General features: G+C 41.9%; 1 protein-coding gene and 1 pseudogene across 7 annotated transcripts; one reads left to right on the top strand and one right to left on the bottom strand.

Annotated features, from left to right (window-relative positions):
• Window positions 1–1,264: 1,264 nt before the first annotated feature.
• LOC110521014 (calumenin-like) lies at window positions 1,265–7,850 on the bottom strand (annotated as a pseudogene).
• A 7,273-nt stretch (window positions 7,851–15,123) lies between these two features.
• LOC110521909 (paired box protein Pax-6-like) lies at window positions 15,124–21,190 on the top strand. Of its 7 annotated transcripts, none has more exons than XM_021599860.3 (8): window positions 15,124–15,483; window positions 18,285–18,423; window positions 18,803–18,970; window positions 19,126–19,208; window positions 19,422–19,578; window positions 19,718–19,788; window positions 20,016–20,160; window positions 20,299–21,190. In XM_021599860.3, the coding sequence occupies exons 2-8, from the start codon at window positions 18,336–18,338 to the stop codon at window positions 20,364–20,366; spliced, it is 780 nt and encodes a 259-aa protein (XP_021455535.1). In that variant the 5' UTR covers window positions 15,124–15,483; window positions 18,285–18,335; the 3' UTR covers window positions 20,367–21,190. The 7 variants fall into 7 exon arrangements, with proteins under 7 accessions (XP_021455535.1, XP_090088308.1, XP_036825234.1 ...); XM_036969339.2 differs by having other exon boundaries at window positions 15,139–15,483; window positions 18,288–18,423; XM_090232180.1 differs by having other exon boundaries at window positions 15,316–15,479; window positions 18,285–18,400.
• The last annotated feature ends 809 nt before the right edge of the window (window positions 21,191–21,999 follow it).

The raw sequence follows: 21,999 nt of genomic DNA, 5'->3' as shown, positions 1-21,999 counted from the left end.
GAATGCACAAAAATACTGTGACAAAATCCTGAGGCCCATTGTGAGGCCCATTTTTTATAGGTATCTGTGACCAACAAATGCATATCTGTATTCCCGGTCATGTTAAATCCATAGATTTTTTTCAATAGACTGATTTCCTCATATGAACTGTTAACTGAAATTGTTGCATGTTGAGCTTATATTTCTGTTCAGTATATGTCTTTGGTCTTAACAGGTCAACATAATTGGGGTCAAATACTATTACTGCATAACATTTGAACATACCTCTAATATAGTTTTTGGGCAAATCAATATTTTTAAGTCAAGTAGTATTCACATAGGCAAGGTTGTGTAGTAACGGATTACATGTAATGGGGATTATGTAATCCGATTACAAAAATGAAGTAACTAATCAGCCCGGATTACTTTTAAAAAAATGTCATTGGGATTACAGTTAATGTATTAAAAACATCTGATTATATTTTGGATTACTTCATCTAACATCAATAGGAACATTTTATTTTGTCAGCATTGCTGTCATGTCACGCACCCTAAAGACTTCTCACATGCTCTCAACTCAGAAAGAATATACTGTCCTGGTGATGGCTTATTTTGTATTCCAATTGAATGAATGAATGACTGAATGAATGAATGAATGAGTAGGTAAGGCTGCCATACCATTTACACCTGGCCCACTGGTCAATCAGTCGTATGGACTCCGTAGAGTTGCTGCTTGATGCTTAGTTTGCAGCCTATTTACAGTGTTTTTTCACTCTGTCTCTGAGTAGTGGGAGAGAAAATGCTTTCTGATTGCGCAACATTTCAAACACTGTTTTGAACACATGCTGTTAAAATGTTGAAAAGAAGAGGGTACCAAGCTTTCTGTTGGTCAGTCATCATTTTATTTATCAGCTTATATTGAGCAAAGGTTTCTCAAGTCAGCCATTCACGGTGAGTGCATAGGCTACATTAAATGTAATGTTAAATAGGCCTATCAATTACAACGCAAACTATTAGCAATAATTAGACTATATTTAGAGTTGGCGAACTAACAACTTCCTCAGGTGCTGAATTAGTCCCAAATGAATTATCTTATGTGATATTAGTGTCCAAAAAAATGTATGCAAATTAATCTCTATATCTATAATTTGATAGGTTTATTGTGAAACCATTTAAGTATCATCATTCCTGCTTGGACATGTTTATTAGTTTAACATTGTTTTCATGAAAGCAGACACTCTTATCCAGAGTGGCTTACAGGAGCAATTAGGGTTAAGTGCCTTGCTCAGGAGCAGAACAGAAGGTCTATCCAGGTGAGGGTGGGGAAGTCTAACAGGCATGTAATCTGGTGGATAACAGCACACCGCAGGGGAGCATTGGTGAAGCGGTCTAAGGCACTACATTTCAGTGCTAGAGGCGTCACTACAGACCTGGTTCAATTCCAGGTCGTATCACAACCGGCTGTGATTGGGAGTCGCACAATTGGCCCAGCGTCGTCCGGGGTAGGCCGTCATTGTAAATAAGAATTTGTTAATGTGTGTGTAACCTTTATTTAACTAGGCAAGTCAGTTAAGAACATATTCTTATTTATAATGACGGCCAAACCCGGACGACGCTGGGCCAATTATGCGCCACCCTATGGGACTCCCAATCCTGGCTGGTTGTGATACAGACTGGATTCGAATCAGGGAGTCTGTAGTGACGCACGCCTCAAGCTCTGAGGTGCAGTGCCTTAGACGGCTGCGCCACTCCGGAGCCCAATTGACTTGCCTAATTAAATTAAAAATACAATTTACTCCCTGTAATGTAGGATAGGTTTATGTGTTGCCAAGTACAGTTGTCAGTTGTAACAGGGTGTTATTTGGTTTTTGTATGGGAAGTCGAGGTGTGAGGTTGGGGGAAGGTGTGAGAAGGTCAGAGAGGAAGGGGCGTGAGCGGGTGGGGGTATGCACTGCACAATAGTTGCAGTGATGAGGGTGGTTAGATGTAGGGTGAAGGTAAAAACAGGTACACAGATGGCGAAGGTGTGAGTTTTAGAGGGGTACAGGGATGTGGGATGGGTGAAGAGGACACCTGGCTAGAGGTGCTTTGGAGGGGATAAGATTGTGTGTGGAAGTGGATTAAGAAACACTTATAAGAGTGTAACAGGTATGTATGTATAAGAGTGTACAAGAGTGTACAGGGCTTTTGGTTTGGGGTAAGGGTGAGAGTTCAGGCAGTAAGACTGGGGAGATGCGTACCTTGTCTGTGTCTGTCTCGTGGATGAGGTGCTTAGCCTCATTGTCAGTATGGTCAATCTCTCCTGGCAGGATCCACTGAGCTACCTCATGGTTATCCAGGAAACCATCCTGACAACACAACACACACATAGAGAGCTGTTACAAACCATCCTGACAACACAGACACAAACCTGTTAACTTAGTATGTCCACAGAAAGAGGTGTGTGTGTGTGTGTGTGTGTGTGTGTGTGTGTGTGTGTGTGTGTGTGTGTGTGTGTGTGTGTGTGTGTGTGTGTGTGTGTGTGTGTGTGTGTGTGTGTGTAAGTATTGACATAGCTGGTCTGAGGGGTAGGGTACCTTAAGTGTACTGACTTAAAAAGTGATGTTATAATGATGTTATAGTAATGTATAAGGAGAGGATGTTGTTAAGGTGATCCAGTAGCAGCAGACTATTGTCTCTAAACTATGTGAAGTGTTTTTTCTCCATCAGCACCCAGTCTGGTTGGTTCACTCTCTCCATTCTCAGGTGTGAACATGTCCCCCTGTGGTGGAGAGAACAGGATACAGCTTATACAGTAGGTGTTGTAATTCTAAAGTATATTCCAGGGGTTATGAGCTAGTTCAGGTGTACAACAAAATTGTGAAATGTCTGGGGGGGGGGGGGGGGGGGGGGGGGGTCACCACTGGTCCATTCGCTGGGGAGAAAAATCACTTTCAAAATCATGCCTACTGTGCATCTCTGGGTTATCTTTTGTTTGTGTATGCATACTAGCACTTTTCATTTGACATATATGAAATATTTTTTGTTCTCATAAAATGTATAAAGAACCAGATATTATGTTTGGTTGATGACATATTGCATGTTATCTGTTTGGAAGAGGGTAGTCGGTTGAAGGAGAGACGAGCCAATGTATTCGTAAAGGGTAATCTTTCTATCACCGTTCTTGTCAATGTCTTCTACTGTTTCCTGAAGCGAAACAGAAAAAATATAGTTGTTTAGAAGTGGGCTGGAGAAAAAAAGTGCACCACCTGGATGTTCCTCAGAATTTGATTGATCCTGTGACTATTGACTGAACCCAGTCCTCTGACTGACCTGTATGACAACGGTCTTCATGTGGTCGTACTCCTCAGGGTGAAGGAAGGCGGTGAACTAGACCTTGGTGGCGATGCCGTCCCCGTCGCGGTCAGCTGTCCTAAAGCGCCTTTCGTCTCTAGTCAGCATGGCCTTGTAGCTCGCCTTGTCATCTGCAAGGGAGCGGAGGACATTCTCAGACAAGACATGGCTTTGTAAAGCATAGATCAGGGTCTGTATGTATCAAGCGTCTCAGAGTAGGAGTGCTGATCTAAGATCAGGCCCCCCCCCCGTCCATGTAATGTTACTTATTATGATCTAATAGGCTAAACTGATCACTCCTACTCTGTGACGCTTTATTCATACTGGCCCAGAACTACACTGTCCGTGTAAATACTCTTGGGTTGTGTACTGCAGTCAAAGTCTAGCCTACTAAAACCTTTTGAATCTGAGTTTATCAGTGATGTGTCACTAATTTACCCTCTCTACTACAGATCTACTCTCTCTACTACAGATCTACTCTCTCTACTACAGATCTACTCTCTCTACTACAGATCTACTCTCTCTACTACAGATCTACTCTCTCTACTACAGATCTACTCTCTCTACTACAGATCTACTCTCTCTACTACAGATCTACTCTCTCTACTACAGATCTCTACTTTAACTCCAAAGGGAAAAATGTGTTAACATGTTCTGTTTTCCACCTCAGTTTGTTTCTTTGTATCAAGGATAAAAGACATGGATATTGTGGTAACCCCTTCCCCTGCCTTTGTATTAACAACACGAACCTAAGATGACACCACTATCACATAGCTGTATAGACACTACTATACTGTCATGTTGAGTTCTCTACTCTCATTCCCATCTCATTCTTGGATTGTGTTTGTAACTCATGATCAATCTCTCCTCATATCACGTGGTAAGTATATAAAATTAGACCCTACATAAATAGTATCTTGGTTGTGCCCAAGCCTGCCCATCATTCCAACAATCTTTAGCACCCATATAGCCTACTAATTATACACTGACTGTACACCCCTGGTAAATTGGGACTACCTTTTTAAAATCACAACCCCCTCGCTCATTTGCCTCAAAGTTAGGCTACCCTCCCTTGTCGTAACCAGGTAGTAGCCGTAGGTGGTGTTTTTGTATTCCTCCCAGCCGATCTTCCCATCCTTGTTCTGGTCGTACTCCTTCCGGTGCTTCAGCACATTCTCCTCAATGTGCCTCCTCTGCCTGTGTTTGATCCACTGGTGCAGTTCCCCATGGCTCACGAAACCACTCTTGTCTGTGTCGATGCGATCTACGATCTTCCTGCCAAAGGGACAGAACAAGCCAACTAAGCATACTACCAACCGAAGCGAACTAGCCACCTTTCAGAGCCTAGTTCCTCTCTAGGTTTCTTCCTAGGTTCCTTCCTTTCTAGGGAGTTTTTTCTAGTAACTGTGCTTCAAGATCTGCATTGCTTGCTATTTAGGGTTTAGGCTTGGTTTCTGTATAAGGTCATTTCTATGTAAAAAGACCCATGAGCACCAACATGAAGTTCATAGGAGCATATCAAATTGGGTGTCAAATTAATGCTAAGAGTATATTTTTGAGAAATGAAGGCATACTGTATATACATTTGTTACAAGTTTAGTTTTTGCCATTCATGTTTTGACACCGATTGGTGTCACCTTGTTAGTCAGTATGTGTTACATCTTTGCTGGCTTGTCCATCTCGTTAGTTAGAAGGTGTTTCACCTGTGCTGGCCCAAGTGATATTTGAGAGCGGCTGGCCCAGTGCTTCAGTTGAGATGTGCAGTGTCAACACCTTTAGTTGTTAGACGTCACCGATCTTCTAACCATCACTGATCCATTTTTCCATTGGTTTTGTCTTGTCTTCCTTCACACCTGGTTCCAATCCCATCAATTACATGTTGTGTAATTTAACCCTCTGTTTCTCCTCGTGTCCTTGTTGGAGATTGTGTGTTAGTGCTAGTATGTGTTGGTGCGCGACAGGTGTTGTACCCATTTTATTATTTTTTGTATATTTTGGTTTTTGGAGTTTGTTTGTGAGTTATTCTTAAATGACTCCGTTTATACCAAGTTCGTTCTCCTGCACCTGATTTCCCTGCTACCAACACGCACACCTTACAGCCTCTTACTTGGGAAATTTAGTGGGTACTCATGGTGGGTGTCTTTTAGGTCCCAGTTTTTGTTGCTATGCAGTTTTCAGTGGACACCCCCATGAGTGTCTTTTAGAACCCCTCCTAAAACCCCACCTGTTTTGTTTGTTGTCAGTGATGCTTTGTTAGATCCCCCTTTCTTTTTAAGCAACATTTTTTGTTTTTCTTTCTGGGGAACTAAACACATGTTACACCCAAATTCAGTCTTATTTGGGACAGAGCTCATTAAAATAATAGTAGAATAATAGCCAAATATGTTAAGGAGGATATTGCATATTTATACCTTGGTATGAATATTTAGGATACATCACCATGAAGAGAATGACATTCATATCCAAAATTATGCATTTCTGTGTAGTACAGATCAAGGACCCATGATGAAATGATGTTACCGCAATTCTGTTACTGGGTGTAAATCCAATTCCCTTACTGTAGTATAATAGCCTAAATCGATTTTTTTCAAAGTCAATGTATTAGCTGACACCCCAAACATTCTGCAGACTTCATTGAATCTTATTTTGGAAGAGATATTTAAGAGTTTTTTTGAAAATGTGGAAATAACCCAGTGTTAACTCACTAGGCTGTCATTGCAAATAAGAATTTGTTCTTAACTGACTTGCCTAGTTAAATAAACAAAAATACTCCAATAACGAACTGTACACGTTTTTATTTCATACAACCGAAATCCCTCAATTAATTTACTGGAGCATATGCATGAATAATAATAATAATACAAAAACGTACACATTTTTAGCAAAACGTCTCATTCACGTTTTTTTCTGGGTTTGTAAAGATCTACATGCCTCTTTAAATTCTACAATAAAGGAGGCGGTGCCACGCTTGCTCAGTTGACCATTGCCAGACACGTTGACAAGAAACGTAACCAATAAAAACGTGGAAATGGGATTAACAGAGCGGAGATTGATTTCGATTGGTTTTGAAGTGCCACGTTGACACGCGAACGCGCACGGTGGAAACCTCCATACCAGAGCGCGATTTTTGTTAAAAATCTTGAAATATCACTATCATTATTTCAAGATTTTTAACAAAGTTTACATCATCAATGTAAAGGGACACCGAGGTTTATAAACATATGGCAATGAATGACAGGCATCACTGTTTGGTCAAACCAAATGCAATTACCATCCATCTAGCCCATTCATATGAAAACAGAGAGGATGGAAAACCCCACCACTGTAGCCTTTCCCACTGTAAAGTCCGAAAATGAAGTCCATAATAATATCGGAAAGACAGACTAACGTGGTATTTAATAGAAAGGAAGTTAGTCTGCATTCAGCTTTGGGGGAAACATTTCATTTCAGAGAGGGTTGTTTGATTAAATAATGTATGCTTACGTTGTTCTGGAAACCTAACACTTGAGGGCAGACTGGGATGCCTTTTGAGCAGAACAATCTAAAAACCACAGCAGATATTTTTTTTCTGCAAAATCCTCCCTTTTCCGTTTCTGGACTTATTCCTTCCTAGCACATACAATTGAAGTCGGAAGTTTACATACACCGTAGCCAAATATATGTCAACTCAGTTTTTCACAATTCCTGACATTTAATCCTAGTAAAAATTCCCTAATGGTCAGTTAGGATCACCACTTTATTTTAAGAATGTGAAATGTCAGAATAATAGTAGAGAGAATGATTTATTTCAGCTTTTATTTTTTCATCACATTCCCAGTGGGTCAGAAGTTTACATTCACTCAATTAGTATTTGGTAGCATTGCCTTTAAATTGTTTAACTTGGGTCAAACGTTTCAGGTAGCCTTCTACAAGCTTCCCACAATACATTGGGTGAATTTTGGCCCATTCCTCCTGACAGAGCTGGTGTAACTGAGTCAGGCCTCCTTGCTCGCACACACTTTTTCAGTTACTGGCCCAACACTCTAACCATTTGGTTACCTGTGGTCATTTAAAATTAATTCCTTCCTCGCTCCTTGCCCTGCAAGTGTAAACTCGTCAGACATCATGATGCGTCATCAGAAGTGTCCACTTAATTTGAGGGCTGAGGGGAGAGTGTGTGTCTTTTCTGTGTTTTGAATGCAGCTCTTAACAATTGCTGTTAAGCCCTTTCAGGCAAACCACATGATCAACATCACATCACTTCATTGGAGAGACATCATAGGCTGCATTCCAAACACTTAAAATACACATCCTATCCCCTCAGCCCTCAAATTAAGTGGGCCCTTCTGATGACGTATCATGATGTCTGACGAGTATACACTTGCAGGGCAAGGGGCGAGGGAGGAAGGAATGATATTTAAATAGGCCGCCCTTGCCCGGAAATTCGTCACTCGTTCATCCTGCAATGATTGTGTTTTCAGCCACGGGTAGCTTGCTTTATATGTGCCACAGTCAATTATAATTACGCGGAACCCAAACTGGCTGCGCGAGTGTGCCATCGTGCATAAATTTATTTTGTCCCCCTACACCAAATGCAATCACGGCACGCAGGTTAAAATATCAAAACAAACTCTGAACCAATTACATTAATTTGAGGACAGGTCGAAAAGCATTAAACATGTATGGCAATTTAGTTAGCACTTTCTAGCTAATTTGTCCAATTTAGCTAGCTTGCTGTTGCTAGCTAATTTGTCCTGGGATACAAACATTGAGTTGTTATTTTACTTGAAATGCACAAGGTCCTCTATTCTAACAATAAATCCACACATAAAACGGTCAACCGAATCATTTCTAGTCATCTCTCCTCCTTCCAGGCTTTTTCATCTTTGAACTTATATGGTGATTGGCATCTAAACTTTCTTAGTATTACTACACCGACAACACAGTTCATCTTTCAATCACCCATGTGGGTATAACCAATGAGGAGATGGCACGTGGGTACCTGCTTCTATAAACCAATGAGGAGATGGGAGATGCAGGACTTGCAGTGCGATCTGCGTCAGAAATAGAAAGGACTTCTATTTTAGCCCTTGGCAACGCAGACGCTCTTTGACACGCACGAGCAGTGTGGGTGCAATAATTGAATAACATAGATTTCTAAATGTATTTTGCAACATGACACGAAAGGTGTAGTCAGAGTATTATGATGGCATGTCTACTTATATTAACTATATAATTATTAATATACACCTACTGTATGATAGCTAGCAAATTAATTAGCTAACTAACATTAGCCATTCTAGCTGGTACTTCTGAAGAAGGAAAATATTTTATTCCGACAATTTCCAAAAGCTAACCAAAAAATAAACATCCTTACTTTTATGAAACATGTTTGTGCATTAGTAGCACAATTTCTAACTTATTTACATTCATTTTTACTTACACTTGTATGTTGACTCCATATTGACATTGAGGTTTTAAGTTTTGGCCGACTTTTCTTAGCGGATATCTAATCATCGCGAATTGAATTATGGGGCGTTTCAGGCCCCAAAGTGAACATAATTGGACACTCGCAAACCTCCCTTGATTGGCTAATAATTTGGACCAATGGCAAATATGGCTGCGGGGTTTCCCCCAAGGGCATAGGGCTGAGGGTTTAGGTCCGAGGGCTGTCTACTTTGAGTTTGAAACGCAGCCATAGAGGGGGGCAGAGCAAGCTTCAAACAGGAAGCTCACCTGCAAAGCACATGATAAGATCGGCCACATAGGTTGTTTTCTATTTTGATGTTAAGGTTGTAAAATGATCATAAATAATGCACTGTGCCACATTGTGATGTAAATGTGCACACTAAGCCGGCCTCCTGTGTGGCGCAGTGGTCTAAGGCACTGCATCGCAGTGCTAGCTATGCCACTAGAGATTCTGGGTTTGAGTCCAGGCTCTGTCGCAGCCGGCCGCGACCGGGAGGCCCATGGGGTGGCACACAATTGGCCCAGCGTCGTCCGGGTTACAGGAGGGTTTGGCCGGCAGGGATGTCCTTGTCTCATCGAGCACTAGCGACTCCTGTGGCGTGCCAGGCACAATGCACGCTGACACGGTAGCCAGGTGTACGGTGTTTCCTCCGACATATTGGTGCGGCTGGCTTCCGGATTGGATGTGGCATTGTGTCAAGAAGCAGTGCGCCTTGGTTGGGTTGTGTTTCAGAGGACGCATGGCTCTTGACCTTCGCCTCTCCCGAGTCCATTCGGAAGTTGCAGCGATGAGACAAGACTGTAACTACCAATTGGATACCACAAAAAGGGGGTGAAAATACAAAAAATAAAATAAAAATGTGCATACTATTGTCTAGTGCCTCAAAATATATAAAAAACATTTTGTTTAAATTTTCCGTATTTTTTTTAGCTGTCCTGCTTTACCAACTAGCTAAAGTAGGACAGCATGGAGTAGCTAAAGTAGGACAGCATGGAGTAGCTAAAGTGGGACAGTTTTATAGGATTTTCCAATGGAGGAATGAGATCCAGTTTACATTAGGTTAGGCAGGGCTCTGGTACTTGTAGTACTATGTCCTGTAAATGTTTTCTTGTAATATTGTTATTAGTACTGTTATTTGAGTGAATTCTGTAAAAGTGGGACACATTTTGCATTTACGTCTTCTGTACTCTTCAGAGATCTATCCAACATATTAGCCCAATACATGATACATTTCTGAAATCAGATGTTTCCTAATCACACACAATTGAATTTAATTGTTATTGGGGTACAATTGGGACTATAATAATGGTGTCCCAGTTTATTTAGCCTTCTGTCCCAGTCTACCAAATGCAAACCGAAAATATGCTTTGGACTCAGTGTACACAAAGGGGTTTGTCATGCCTACTGTGAATATTTTATTTATTTTGATTTATTTCACCTTTATTTAACGAGGTAGGCTAGTTGAGAACAAGTTCTCATTTGCAACTGCGACCTGGCCAAGGTAAAGCGTAGCAATTCGACACATACAACAACACAGAGTTACACATGGAATGAACAAAACATACAGTCAATAATACAGTAGAACAAAAGAAAACAAAAACTCTATCTACAGTGGGTGCAAATGAGGTGAGTTAAGGAAATAAATAACAATGAGATTTTTTTGTGATTAAGAAACTTCTTGAGGATGTGTTGGACTAATATGTTGGATAGATGTCTACAGAGGTTACAGCAGACGGAAATGCAAAAAGTGTCCCACTTATTCCGAATTGATCCTACTTACGTAATTGTGTTATTTACTAAATTTGTCCTTTCATGAGTTTTTCTCATAAACTCATGGAATTTAAAGACTTTCTCACAACATTCTGGGAATGGAACCGATTTGCTATCTTAGTTAACAGGAATCGATTAGTTCTCAGTTTTGGACTCCTCAGTCAGGGCAATGGTTGACAGCAGGTGTTGCTGTTATTGGATAGTTTTACACAGGATGCTGCTGAACAACACAGTTGAGACTTTCTTATCCCCTCCTCTAACCACACCTTTTTATTATGTCCTCTCTCTCTCTCTCGCTCACTCGCTCTCGCTCTCTCTTTCTCCCTCTCTCTTTCTCTCTCTTTTTATGTAATTCAAACTCGTTTTCGCTGTTTCTTTCTCCTTTCTTTTACTATCTCCCTCTCACACATACCCTGTCTGACACTTTTTCCCTCCGCTCGGTTTCATTTCTCTCTTCTCTCGTTCCCTTTCTGTCTCTCTCTTCCTCTCTTTCTTTTTTCCTCTCCTCTCTCGCTCCTCTCTTCCCTCGCCTAAGGCGGTGTGTCTAGTTCCATGGAGCAATTGAAGGTGACAGGGGCAGTGAGAGAGGAGGGGAGAGGGAGGGATGGAGGGAGGACGTGCCACACTGTAGCCTGGGGGCACACCACAGCAAAGAGATGGAGAGAGGAGGAAGAGAGAGACTGGAAAGAAGGAAAGACAAAAGCAAGGAAGAGGAGGGGAAGAGTGAATTGAGTGGGGGAAATTGACAAACTGAGAGAGATGGATATAGAAATGAATATTTCGTAATTAATGTAGCCCCTCCCCTTTTATAGAAATTCACAGAGTAACAGAATCACGAAAGGGAAAAGGACACACACACACAGACACACACCCGCATGCACACGTAAGCTTGTGTGTTTTGTTTTAAAGACTTGATATTAATTTGTCCCGGCATGGTTGCTATGGTGACCTCCATTCCCCTCCCCCTAGCAGTGAAAAAGAGAGAGAGGGAAAGAGAGCGAGAGAGAGAGGGTGACAGGGATGAACTAACAAGAGACTGAAAAAATGTGCCCTAAAGCTGCACGAATATTCAAGTAACACACATACACACAGGCATACACATACTCACACTCAGGGCCAGCTCTAGCCTTTATTGGGCCCCCTCACCTCACAAGCAAAAGTGATTAACAAAATCAACAGGGGCCCCCTGGAGGTCAGGGCCCCTGGGCACATGTACTGTGTGACCGGTCGGTATTTGGCCACTATTACTACAAGTTTAGATAGCTGGCAAGACAAATTTACCAATATAAAAATTGTTAGCTGATATGGCTAATTGAGTGACTGTCAATGACTGACATAACAAGATAAAACTAGCTGATGCACAACCAAATTTCGAACTTGCCCCTTGAATATTCTACTATTCTTACTCTCAACAGTAAGTTGAGACCACAACTGAATTTCTAAAAACACTATATATACACAAAAGTATGTGGACACCCCTTCAAATTAGCTATTTGGGCTATTTCAGCCACACCTTTTGCTGACAGGTGACGAGCACACAGCCATGCAATCTCCATAGACAAACATTGGAAGTAGAATGGCCTTACTGAAGAGCTCAGTGACATTCAATGTGACCCTGTCATAGGATGCCACCTTACCAACAAGTCAGTTCATCAAATTTCGGCCCTGCTAGATCTGCCCCGGTCAACTGTAAGTGCTGTTATTGTGAAGTGGAAAAGTCTAGGAGCAACAACAACTCAGCCGTGAAGTGGTAGGCCGATTCTGTGCTTCCAGCCTTGTGGCAACATTTTGAGGAAGGCCCTTTCCTGTTTCAGCATGACAATCCCCCGTGTACAAAGCGAGGTCCATACAGAAATGGTTTGTCGAGATCGGTATGGAAGAACTTGACTGGCCTGCACACAGGCCTGACCTCAACCCCATCCAACACCTTTGGGATTAATTGGAACACCGACTGCGAGCCAGGCCTAATTGCCCAACATCAATGCCCGACCTAATGCCCGATCAATGCCCGACCTAATGCCCGATTAATGCTCGTGGCTGAAGGGAATCAAGTCCCCGCAGCAATGTTCCAACAGTGGAAAGCCTTCCCAGGAGAGTGGAGGCTGTTATAGCAGCAAAGGAGGGACCAACTAATTAATGCCCATGATTTTGAAATTAGTTCGCGAGCCGGTGTGAGTACTGCCAAATTCTCTAAAATGGCATTGGAAGTGGCTTATGGTTGAGAAATGAACATTCAATCCTCTGGCAACAGCTCTGGTGGACATTCCTGCAGTCAGCATGCCAATTGCACGCTCCCTCAAAACTTGAGACATCTGTGGCATTGTGTTGTACAACAAAACTGCACATTTTAGAGTGGCCTTTTATTGTCCCCAGCACAAGGTGCATCTGTGTAATGATCATGCTGTTTAATGGATTGTCTTGGCAAAGGAGAAATGCTCACTAACAGGGATGTAAAAAAATGCACAAAATTTGAGAGAAATAAGCTTTTTGTGCATATGGTGATATTTTATTTCAGCTCATGAAACCATCACTTTACATGTTGCGTTTATATTTGGGGGGGATTGGGGCTCTAAGTGACTGCTTATGACTGGAGCCTGCCCTGCACACACTTATGCATACAGGTATACACACAAGATACAGTGTACACGTATGCCCATAAACTCACTCACACAAAGACGGCATGCATAGAAACATCTAAAACACATTTCCAGAGATATCTTCTATTCTCTTACTTCATTGTTTATGGGAAAAAAATCCCTTCTTTTTTCTGTCATCTATCTCTTACCTCAGATTATTCTCTGTAGCCAGTGACAGAGAGAGAATGACAGAGAGAGAGAGAGGTTGAGATGGGAGGGAGGGAAGGAAAGATGGGAGGGAGGGAAGGAAAGAAGGGAGGGAGCCAGAGAGCGCAGAGTTTTGTCAACCGGAAATAAAACATGTTGGCACCCTCCTTCTCCACCTCCCCCCTCCTCCCGTCTCTCTCCCTCTGTCCTCCTTTCTTCTTCTTCTAATATTATAGTCATACTTAAGTCCTCTTTGTTTTTTCTATAGTCTTCATAATAACAACATGCTCTTCCTCATTCCATTTTCTCTCTGTCTTCTAGAAGTAGTTGTTCTTGAAGTAGTTGTGCACTTCTGTTAAGGTTTGGGTCAGTAGTATTTCAATTCAATCAATTCAGGTCATTAGAAAATCCAAAATCAAGACGTGAAAACTCCTCCTTATTGAAAGTAAATTAGGCACTTCTGACGATACGTAAATCTTACTAAAGAGCAGTGATACTATCAAGAGCAGTGATACTATCAAGAGCAGTGATACTATCAAGAGCAGTGTGCGGGATCCTCCTTTTTTCGGCACTTCCTGAATTAAAATGGAATTGACCCCAACCTTGTGTGTTACGAAAAAACAAACACTCCAGTCTACCTCCCCCAAAATATCTGTTTGCAGTGTAGTTTTTTAGAATATCAGGCAAGAGATGCTGTATTATGACTGTAAAACATAGTGAGCTCTCTAACTCAGCAGACACTGAATAAGACTAAAGATGGATAAAGGGGATTTGAGTAATAGAGTTCTCCTCAATACATCTCCACTATATTCTATTACATTACAGATGTATTACCCTACAGGACTCAACATAAGTTTGCTCAAACTGTAGATGCATTCTCTCTTCTCATTGTTGTACTGTCAAGGACTCTCTAGTTCTCTGGGCTAATCCAATGAAATATGCAAATATAGTGTCACGAGTGACAAAGTGTAGTCAGAGAGAAACCAAGCCAAACATGCCGTAGCACACGTGCGTATTTGGCAGCTTGTACTGTGTAGGGTTTGTGAATGTGGGGAGGGGCCTCACATCTTAGTCTGTAAGGATAGCAACTGACCAAGTTGGTGTGTGAGGGTGTCACTGGTGTGTGTGTGTGTGTATGTGTGTGTGTAAAAAATTATCAAAGTACTGTGTATGAAAGTGTATACCTCAAAGTGTCTGTACTATGGCTATAACTGTGTGTTCTTAGAATGCGACCCTTTCCTTCTTATTTGCACATGTAAATGTATACAGTTTCTCTCGAAAGAGGAAGAACTGGGCCAGTGGTCTCTCTCTCCCTGTCCTCTGTATCCGAAAGGTCAGAGTTTCTCTCTTACAGTCCAACCCTTTGGAACACTATGAGGCCAAACACATTTCAGCTTTAAAGCTTTACCTACGGTGTTCTTATGAATGGCTTATAAGCCTGTATTAAGTAGGTTGTTATTCATAGACCGTTTATATATCATTTGTTATACATTTATAAACAAGTAAATACCGGTGCATGTCTAACAAAATTCATTACAAGGGCATGTAATCATATAGATCATGAATTATATGGCTTTTACATAATATTGGGTACACTATTGAATAATGTTTAGAAGCCATCCTTCAAATAAAGCGTTACTAGGCCTCGTTTTAAAATTGATATAGGTGATCATCATCCTCCCTTCATCCTTCACCCTCCCTTCACGTTTCTTCCATTCTCTCCATACCTTTACCACCCCTCCCTCCTTACTCTCGTCTCTCTCTCTCTTTCTCTCACTCTCTCTCTCCATCACCCCTTTTCCTGGCATTAACTCCAGACCTGACACTGACACTGAGTCTGTGTGTCATCCCTCTTCCTCCCTCCCTCCTCCTTCTCTTTCCCTCTCTATCCATCGCTCCGAGGACCAGAGTGCCTGCAGACTTGTTTCTCTCTCCCTGGCCCACTCCCCCCTCCCTCGCCTCCTCTCTTTCGCTCTGTCTAACTCTCTCCATCTCTTCTCTGGCTCGCCTCCCTGCTTTGCACACACAGTCAACAAAAGCGAGGTCAGGGGAGAGGGATGACGGTATAACGAAAGAGAGGAAGAGGAGGAAGAGAGAAACCTTAGAAACAGTGGCAAGACTAGAGAAACGCAAGTTTGGAAAACCATCGGCATCCTCTCTCTTGAGTAGGTGAGTGTCCTTTCACTAAACTTGTCAACCAACACTAATGTTGCGGGAGAGAGACAGACACAGACAGAGACCGAATAAGAGAACAAGACAAATTTGAACGAAACATAAAGGAACTATTTATGACAGACAGTGAGAGATAGCGAAAGTACCAACTAGACTAGAGAGGGTGAAACCACACGGAACCAAGATAACTTGATCTTTGACTCGACGTAGACATACGGAAAGGCACTGTGAGCCAAAATAGGTAGAGATACACCCCTCTAGCAAGATTTATGAATATATGGCCAGAGAACTAGCTCTCACTCGCTGATGTTTCAGGGTTTCTCCTCTTCTTCTGTAATGTATAACCTTTACCCACTTTACTTTGTATGTATTCAAGCTAAAGGTCTGCTAATAATGATTTATGAAATCTGCCTGTCGGTGTCCGGTGTCTTATGCTTTTAACCGGTATGGCTCTGTGCTGGTTATGATACCTGGTTGCAGTCATTGTTGGGAGTCCATCAATGCACAGCACACTCACAACTTTTGAATAAAAGGCAAGATTTATTTCTTCTAATTGTCTCGTCCCCATCTATTCCAGTCTTAATCCTAATACTTGATTAATGGATCAATGAATCAACTGTAAAGTGAAGTGTATAGTGTTAGGGCATATTTTACCCCACAATCTGTGTCCAGTGTTGTGAGTTGTTAGTATCTTCCATCGCTACTGTATTAGGGCCTATTGTTGTGTATTTCTCCAATGTCCATTGAGTGTTTAGTTGTTCTATTTCTCCATCATCATGTGTCATTAGAGTATAGTTACAGTGTTAACGACAGTGTTGTGAGTATTTCTGCTCCAATTCTATGTATACCGGTATCACTATCACACATAGTCAGTGTGTATTGTTGTATGTACTTTTGTCCCTCCTTTCAGTGCACCATATGAATGTGAAGTTAGGTTTAAGGTTAGAGTAATGCGGTGTTGTGAGAATTACAGGTGTATTACAGGTGTATTACAGGTGTGTAATTCTGCTCCCCTGTATCACTAGTATAGCTTTAGTGTTGTGCATACATATTTACGCTCCCCGTCTGTCTGTGTGTGCATCATAGTCCGAGTGTGTATAGTAATGTGTGTAATGTTGTGAGTGTTTTGGTCCCTACTTTGTGACTGTGTATCATGAGTGTAGTTAGTGTCTGGGGTTGTGTTCTGCCTGTGTGGTTAATGGTAGCTGACAGTGTTACTCTCTCCTCTCATGCGTGTGTGTATAGTCAGTGTCAGAGTGGAGGGGATGTAGCTCCTAATTACTGAGTGTGTTTGTAATGAACTCCCCGTGTGTTGCCGTGGGAGGCTAATGCACAAGTGTGTGTGTCTCTCTTTCTCTCCAAATGTACACTACCGTTCAAAAGTTTGGGGTCACTTAGAAATGTCCTTGTTTTTGAAAGAAAAGCTCATTTTTCGTCAATTAAAATAACATAAAATTGATCAGAAATATAGTGTAGACATTGTTAATGTTGTAAATGACTATTGTGGCTGGAAACGGCTGATTATTAATGGAATATCTACATAGGCGTACAGAGGCCCATTATCAGCAACCATTACTCCTGTGTTCCAATGGCACGTTGTGTTAGCTAATCCAAGTTTATAATTTTAAAAGGCTAATTGATCATTAGAAAACCCTTTTGCAATTATGATAACACAGCTGAAAACTGTTGTGCTAATTAACGAAGTAATAAAACTGTCCTTCTTTAGACTAGTTGAGTATCTGGAGCATCAGCATTTGTGGGTTCGATTATATGCTCAAAATGGCCAGAAACGAAGAACTTTCTTCTGAAACTCGTCAGTCTCTTCATGTTCTGAGAAATGAAGGCTATTCCATGGGAGAAATTGCCATGAAACTGAAGATCTCGTACAATGCTGTGTACTACTCCCTTCACAGAACAGGGCAAACTGGCACTAACTAGAATAGAAAGAGTGGGAACTCTGCCTAGATGGCCAGCATCCCGGAGTCTCCTCTTCATTGTTGACGTTGAGACTGGTGTTTTGTACGTACTATTTAATGAAGCTGCCAGTTGAGGACTTGTGAGGCATCTGTTTCTCAAACTACACACTAATGTACTTATCCTCTTGCTCAGTTGTGCACCGGGGCCTCCCTCTTCTCTTTCTATTCTGGTAAGAGCCAATTTTTGCTGTTCTGTGACGGGAGTAGTACACAGCGTTGTACGAGATCTTCAGTTTCTTGGCAATTTCTCGCATGGAATAGCCTTCATTTCTCAGAACAAGAATAGACTGACTAGTTTCAGAAGAAAGTTATTTGTTTCTGGCCATTTTGAGCCTGTAATCGAACCCACAAATGCTGATGCTCCAGATACTCAACTAGTCTAAAGAAGGCCAGTTTTATTACTTCTTTAATCAGCACAACAGTTTTCAGCTGTGCTAACATAATTGGAAAAGGGTTTTCTAATGATCAATTAGCCTTTTAAAATGATGAACTTGGATTAGCTAACACAACATGCCATTGGAACACAGGGATGATGTTTGCTGATAATTGGCCTCTGTACGCCTATGTAGATATTCCATAAAACAAAATCAGACGTTTTCAGCTAAAATAGTCATTTACAACATTAACAATGTCTACACTGTATTTCTGATCAATCAGATGTTATTTTAATGGACCAAAAAATTTGCTTTTCTTTCAAAAACAAGGACATTTCTAAGTGACCCCAAACTTTTGAACGGTAGTGTATGTACCTTATCACTTATTTCCTCTACCTTTCTCTCCTCTTCCTCCACCTCTCTTTATCTCCTCCTCCCCATCTTCCAGTAGTTCTGATCTGTGTTCTTATTGGAGGAGAGAAGGTGAAGGGGAAGTGTTATGTGTGAGAAACTCAGCATGCTGAATCTACAGAACACCTCCAGCTGGACTGGGCCAAACAACTGGTACCATCAACCAACACAGCACGGTACAGATAGTGTGTGTGTTTGTGTGACTCGTGGAGTCAGCGTAGGGTGAGCTGGAGAATCTTCCACGACTGAGCAGAAACAGCGTGTCAACAGCTACAACACACACACACACACACACACACACACACACACACACACACACACACACACACACACACACACACACACACACACACCTACAGAGACAGAGTGCACAAACACAAAACAGTGAAATGTATACGTACATGTGGAGATATGGAGAATGCATAAATGCTTGTTACACTCAGGCAGACAGTAACGGTGGACACACACACACACACAAACACACACTCATTTCACCAAGAAAAGAGCTTCAATTATCCTTCTGTTCTAGAACAATCTCTCTCCCCTTTCCATTAGATGGCTGTGTGGTGGATGACGTGAGTGTGCGGATGGTAGGAGGAGGAGAAGGAGTGCAAAGAGAGAGGGATGAGGCGGAGGACGCACAGCATCACCTCCAGCTGAAGAGAAAGCTCCAGAGGAATCGCACTAGTTTCACCCAGGAGCAGATTGACGCGCTGGAGAAAGGTCTAACCCCAGCCCCAGGCTTCAGTGAGGCCTGTGGAGATTCAATTAAATTATAGTAATAAACATGAAGGACAAGCTACGTTTAATGCCACGGGCATGTGTGTGTTAATGTGAAACATTGTGGGCTTCTTGACAAAATGTTCTCCACCTTACAGAGTTTGAACGGACACATTACCCAGATGTCTTTGCCAGAGAGAGATTGGCAGCTAAAATCGACCTTCCAGAGGCTCGCATTCAGGTAACCAACCATTCACTCCGTCTGTATAACCCTCCGTCTCTATTCTTATCCTTTACTCCCCCTAGTGGCCAGCTCAGAGTATGGCAGCTACTACCAAAGTGTACCTGAGCAGTTCTCAAACCAGTCCTCTGGGACCACCAGTTTTCATATATTTGTTATATTCCAACAAAAACACACCTGAATGGTTAGTTTGGTTGATTGGTTGATTGACAGGTGTGGTTTTCCAATCGGCGAGCCAAATGGAGGAGGGAGGAGAAGTTGCGCAATCAGAAGAGGTCAGGGGGCGGGACTTCCTGTTCTCAGGCACACGCCCCCCTCAGCACCTCCTTCAACACAGGTGTCTATCACTCTCACCATGGCAACAGCTCAGGTAAGAAACCATTCATTTTTTGAAATATGTTTGTAGGTATACAAGTGTGTGTTTGTGTGTTAATGTACAGTATGCGTGTATGTGTGTGTATTACTGTATACAATATTATTTTAAAACATTTCTGTGTTTCTTGATGAAGCCTCAATGCACAGTCGCAGTGACAACTCTCTCTCAGGCTACGGCTCTCTCTCAGTCTTCTCCAATATGCAGGTAAATTCAACAAATGTTTATTTTTTTATTGTGCTATGAACCCCATGTCGTTCATTGTTAACATGACTATTGGTCCTTCATTTTCAACCAAAACTTTCACTGAATCTTTGTTCTGTCTCATCAGTCCTATCACTGGTTAACAATCTTCTCTCTTTTCTTTTCTCTTCCTGCATGTCCTGTTCCTGTCACTCTCTCCTCTTCTCTTTGCTCTCTCTCTGTCTCTCCAGTCATTGCCACCCCAGTCCGCTCCTTCTTACCCCTGCATGCTCCCTCCCTCCCCCTCCTCTCCTCCCCCCCTGGCCCGGAAGTTTGACTCCCTCTCTTACCCCTCTCCTCACCTGCCTCCCCCTCACTCTGCCAGCTCCAACACAGGTGAGTCTCTGCAGCATGTGTGCATGTGTGTCTGTGAAGATCTAGTATTTAGTTTAGGTGCCACTTTGCCAACTCATCCTTCTTGTCTTTTGTTTCTCTTTCTCTTTGTCTCTCTGTCTCTCTCTGTCTGTCTCCCAGGATATCTCTCTCCTGGTGTGTCGGGTAGTGAGCAGGACTTAGGTCAGTACTGGACCAGACTCCAGTGAGAATAACACAGTTACGGCATGACACTAGATCACCACCAGACCTGCCAGTATCTGAAGATCCACCTATTCTCTGTGACAGACTAAGATACGCAAACACCCAATCCGTTACAATCCAAAGCGATTACAATCAGTCATTCTAATAATGACAAAAACTACCAATAAAAGTATCAATGACCTGCAACAGCCAATGACAATCATGGATGGGCCATGGAACCACCAATGACAATCTAGTATGGGCCTGAAGCAGCCGATGACAATCAAGTATTGGTACTGGACTAGTAATTACAATTAAGCTTGATCTCAGCGTACAATGCCATCAAATGATGAACTGGAACTGGATCCCAGCAGATTCACTCACTCTTTCACTCACTCACTCAATCCTTTTGATGTTTGTTCAGATCAAACAGACAATCAAGCATTGAAATGAAATCCCCAATCATAGTCAAGCATGGATTTCATTTAATCAATGACAGTCCAGCAGGGATTAATGTAACCAATGACCTAGGAGAGTTGAAGACAATCAAAAACCAATACTAGTGAATAAGGATGTTACTGTGATGCCATATTTTTGTCCTCCTCCTCTCTCCATTCCTTTCTATCAATCGGACTTTTGCAATCCTACCCCTTCTAAAATCCTTTCCTTCACCTGTACATTTAGCACTGTGTGTGCGTGTGTGTGTGTGCGTGTGTGAGTGTACGTGCAGGCATGAGTGAGTGTTTGTATGTGTGTAGTTGCATTTCGTGTAAACTGCTAATCATTTCAGTGTATTCCCTTTTTGTGAAGCTGTTCGAACAAAGAAATAAAATCTAAATGTGAAACTAAACAATGCCTGTTATTTAACAGTAATTTATCAGTAATAAGACGGTTAGCTTGATTAATGTAAGAGTTGGAATGTGCAGTGCACTTATTTTTAAATCAATCGATCCAAGTGAATTTACACCACATATACTGTACAAACAGGGAAATAATGGCTGGAAAGAGAGGAATCCTGATGTGGCTTTCTTTCTGAACACAAAAAGACTTTGGCTAATTTCAATGTGAGAATATTTACCAAATCTTCAGTAACATATTGATCTATGTTAATGAACCACCCCTCAGAGACTTCTGGTGAAGCTTGTGTATTCTATGGTCTTTAGCTTTGGTTTATTTCTCACTCTGTCACTGAGCAGGAGCATTTCCTGCCTATGTGACTGTGGATTTCCTGTTTTTGTTACTCACATCACCACACCCACTGTAAATAATGCTCACTGACTGACAAACCAATTCTCACAAGGACATGAAACACACACGTACAAACTAGCAAATGCACGCACAAACACACATATGAATGTGTACACTCACACACACAGGCATGAATGTGCACACACACACGCGCATGTACACACACACACATACCCACAAACTGTGTATATGTATTCCATATACTGTTCTTGTAATCTTGATATTCACAATCAACACAAACACCCAGTCACAGCCATGCCCATATTAGGTCCTATATGCTAACATAATTATTTGTGGGTTTCCGTGGCAATGTTTAAATTTGTGCAATTAGATTCAGAGTTAACGAGGTATGGAGATTCCGAGAGGATGTTGCACGCAAGACACTCTTAACCCCTGCTCAAACAATCACAT

Source organism: Oncorhynchus mykiss, chromosome 4, assembly GCF_057628025.1.
Source record: "Oncorhynchus mykiss isolate SJ-2025 chromosome 4, ASM5762802v1, whole genome shotgun sequence".
In the NCBI taxonomy this organism is placed as follows: domain Eukaryota; kingdom Metazoa; phylum Chordata; class Actinopteri; order Salmoniformes; family Salmonidae; genus Oncorhynchus; species Oncorhynchus mykiss.
Note: the sequence above shows the minus strand (reverse complement) of the source record. Positions and strands in the feature narration are given on the sequence as shown.

Bases quoted from the DNA above. Each gene is read 5' to 3' on its own strand.
- LOC110521909 (XM_021599860.3), top strand. From the start codon at position 18,336: ATGTGTGAGAAACTCAGCATGCTGAATCTACAGAACACCTCCAGCTGG. The intron at 18,424-18,802 runs GTACAGATAGTG...CCTTTCCATTAG, and splicing joins CCATCAACCAACACAGCACG to ATGGCTGTGTGGTGGATGAC. The intron at 19,789-20,015 runs GTAAATTCAACA...CTGTCTCTCCAG, and splicing joins CAGTCTTCTCCAATATGCAG to TCATTGCCACCCCAGTCCGC.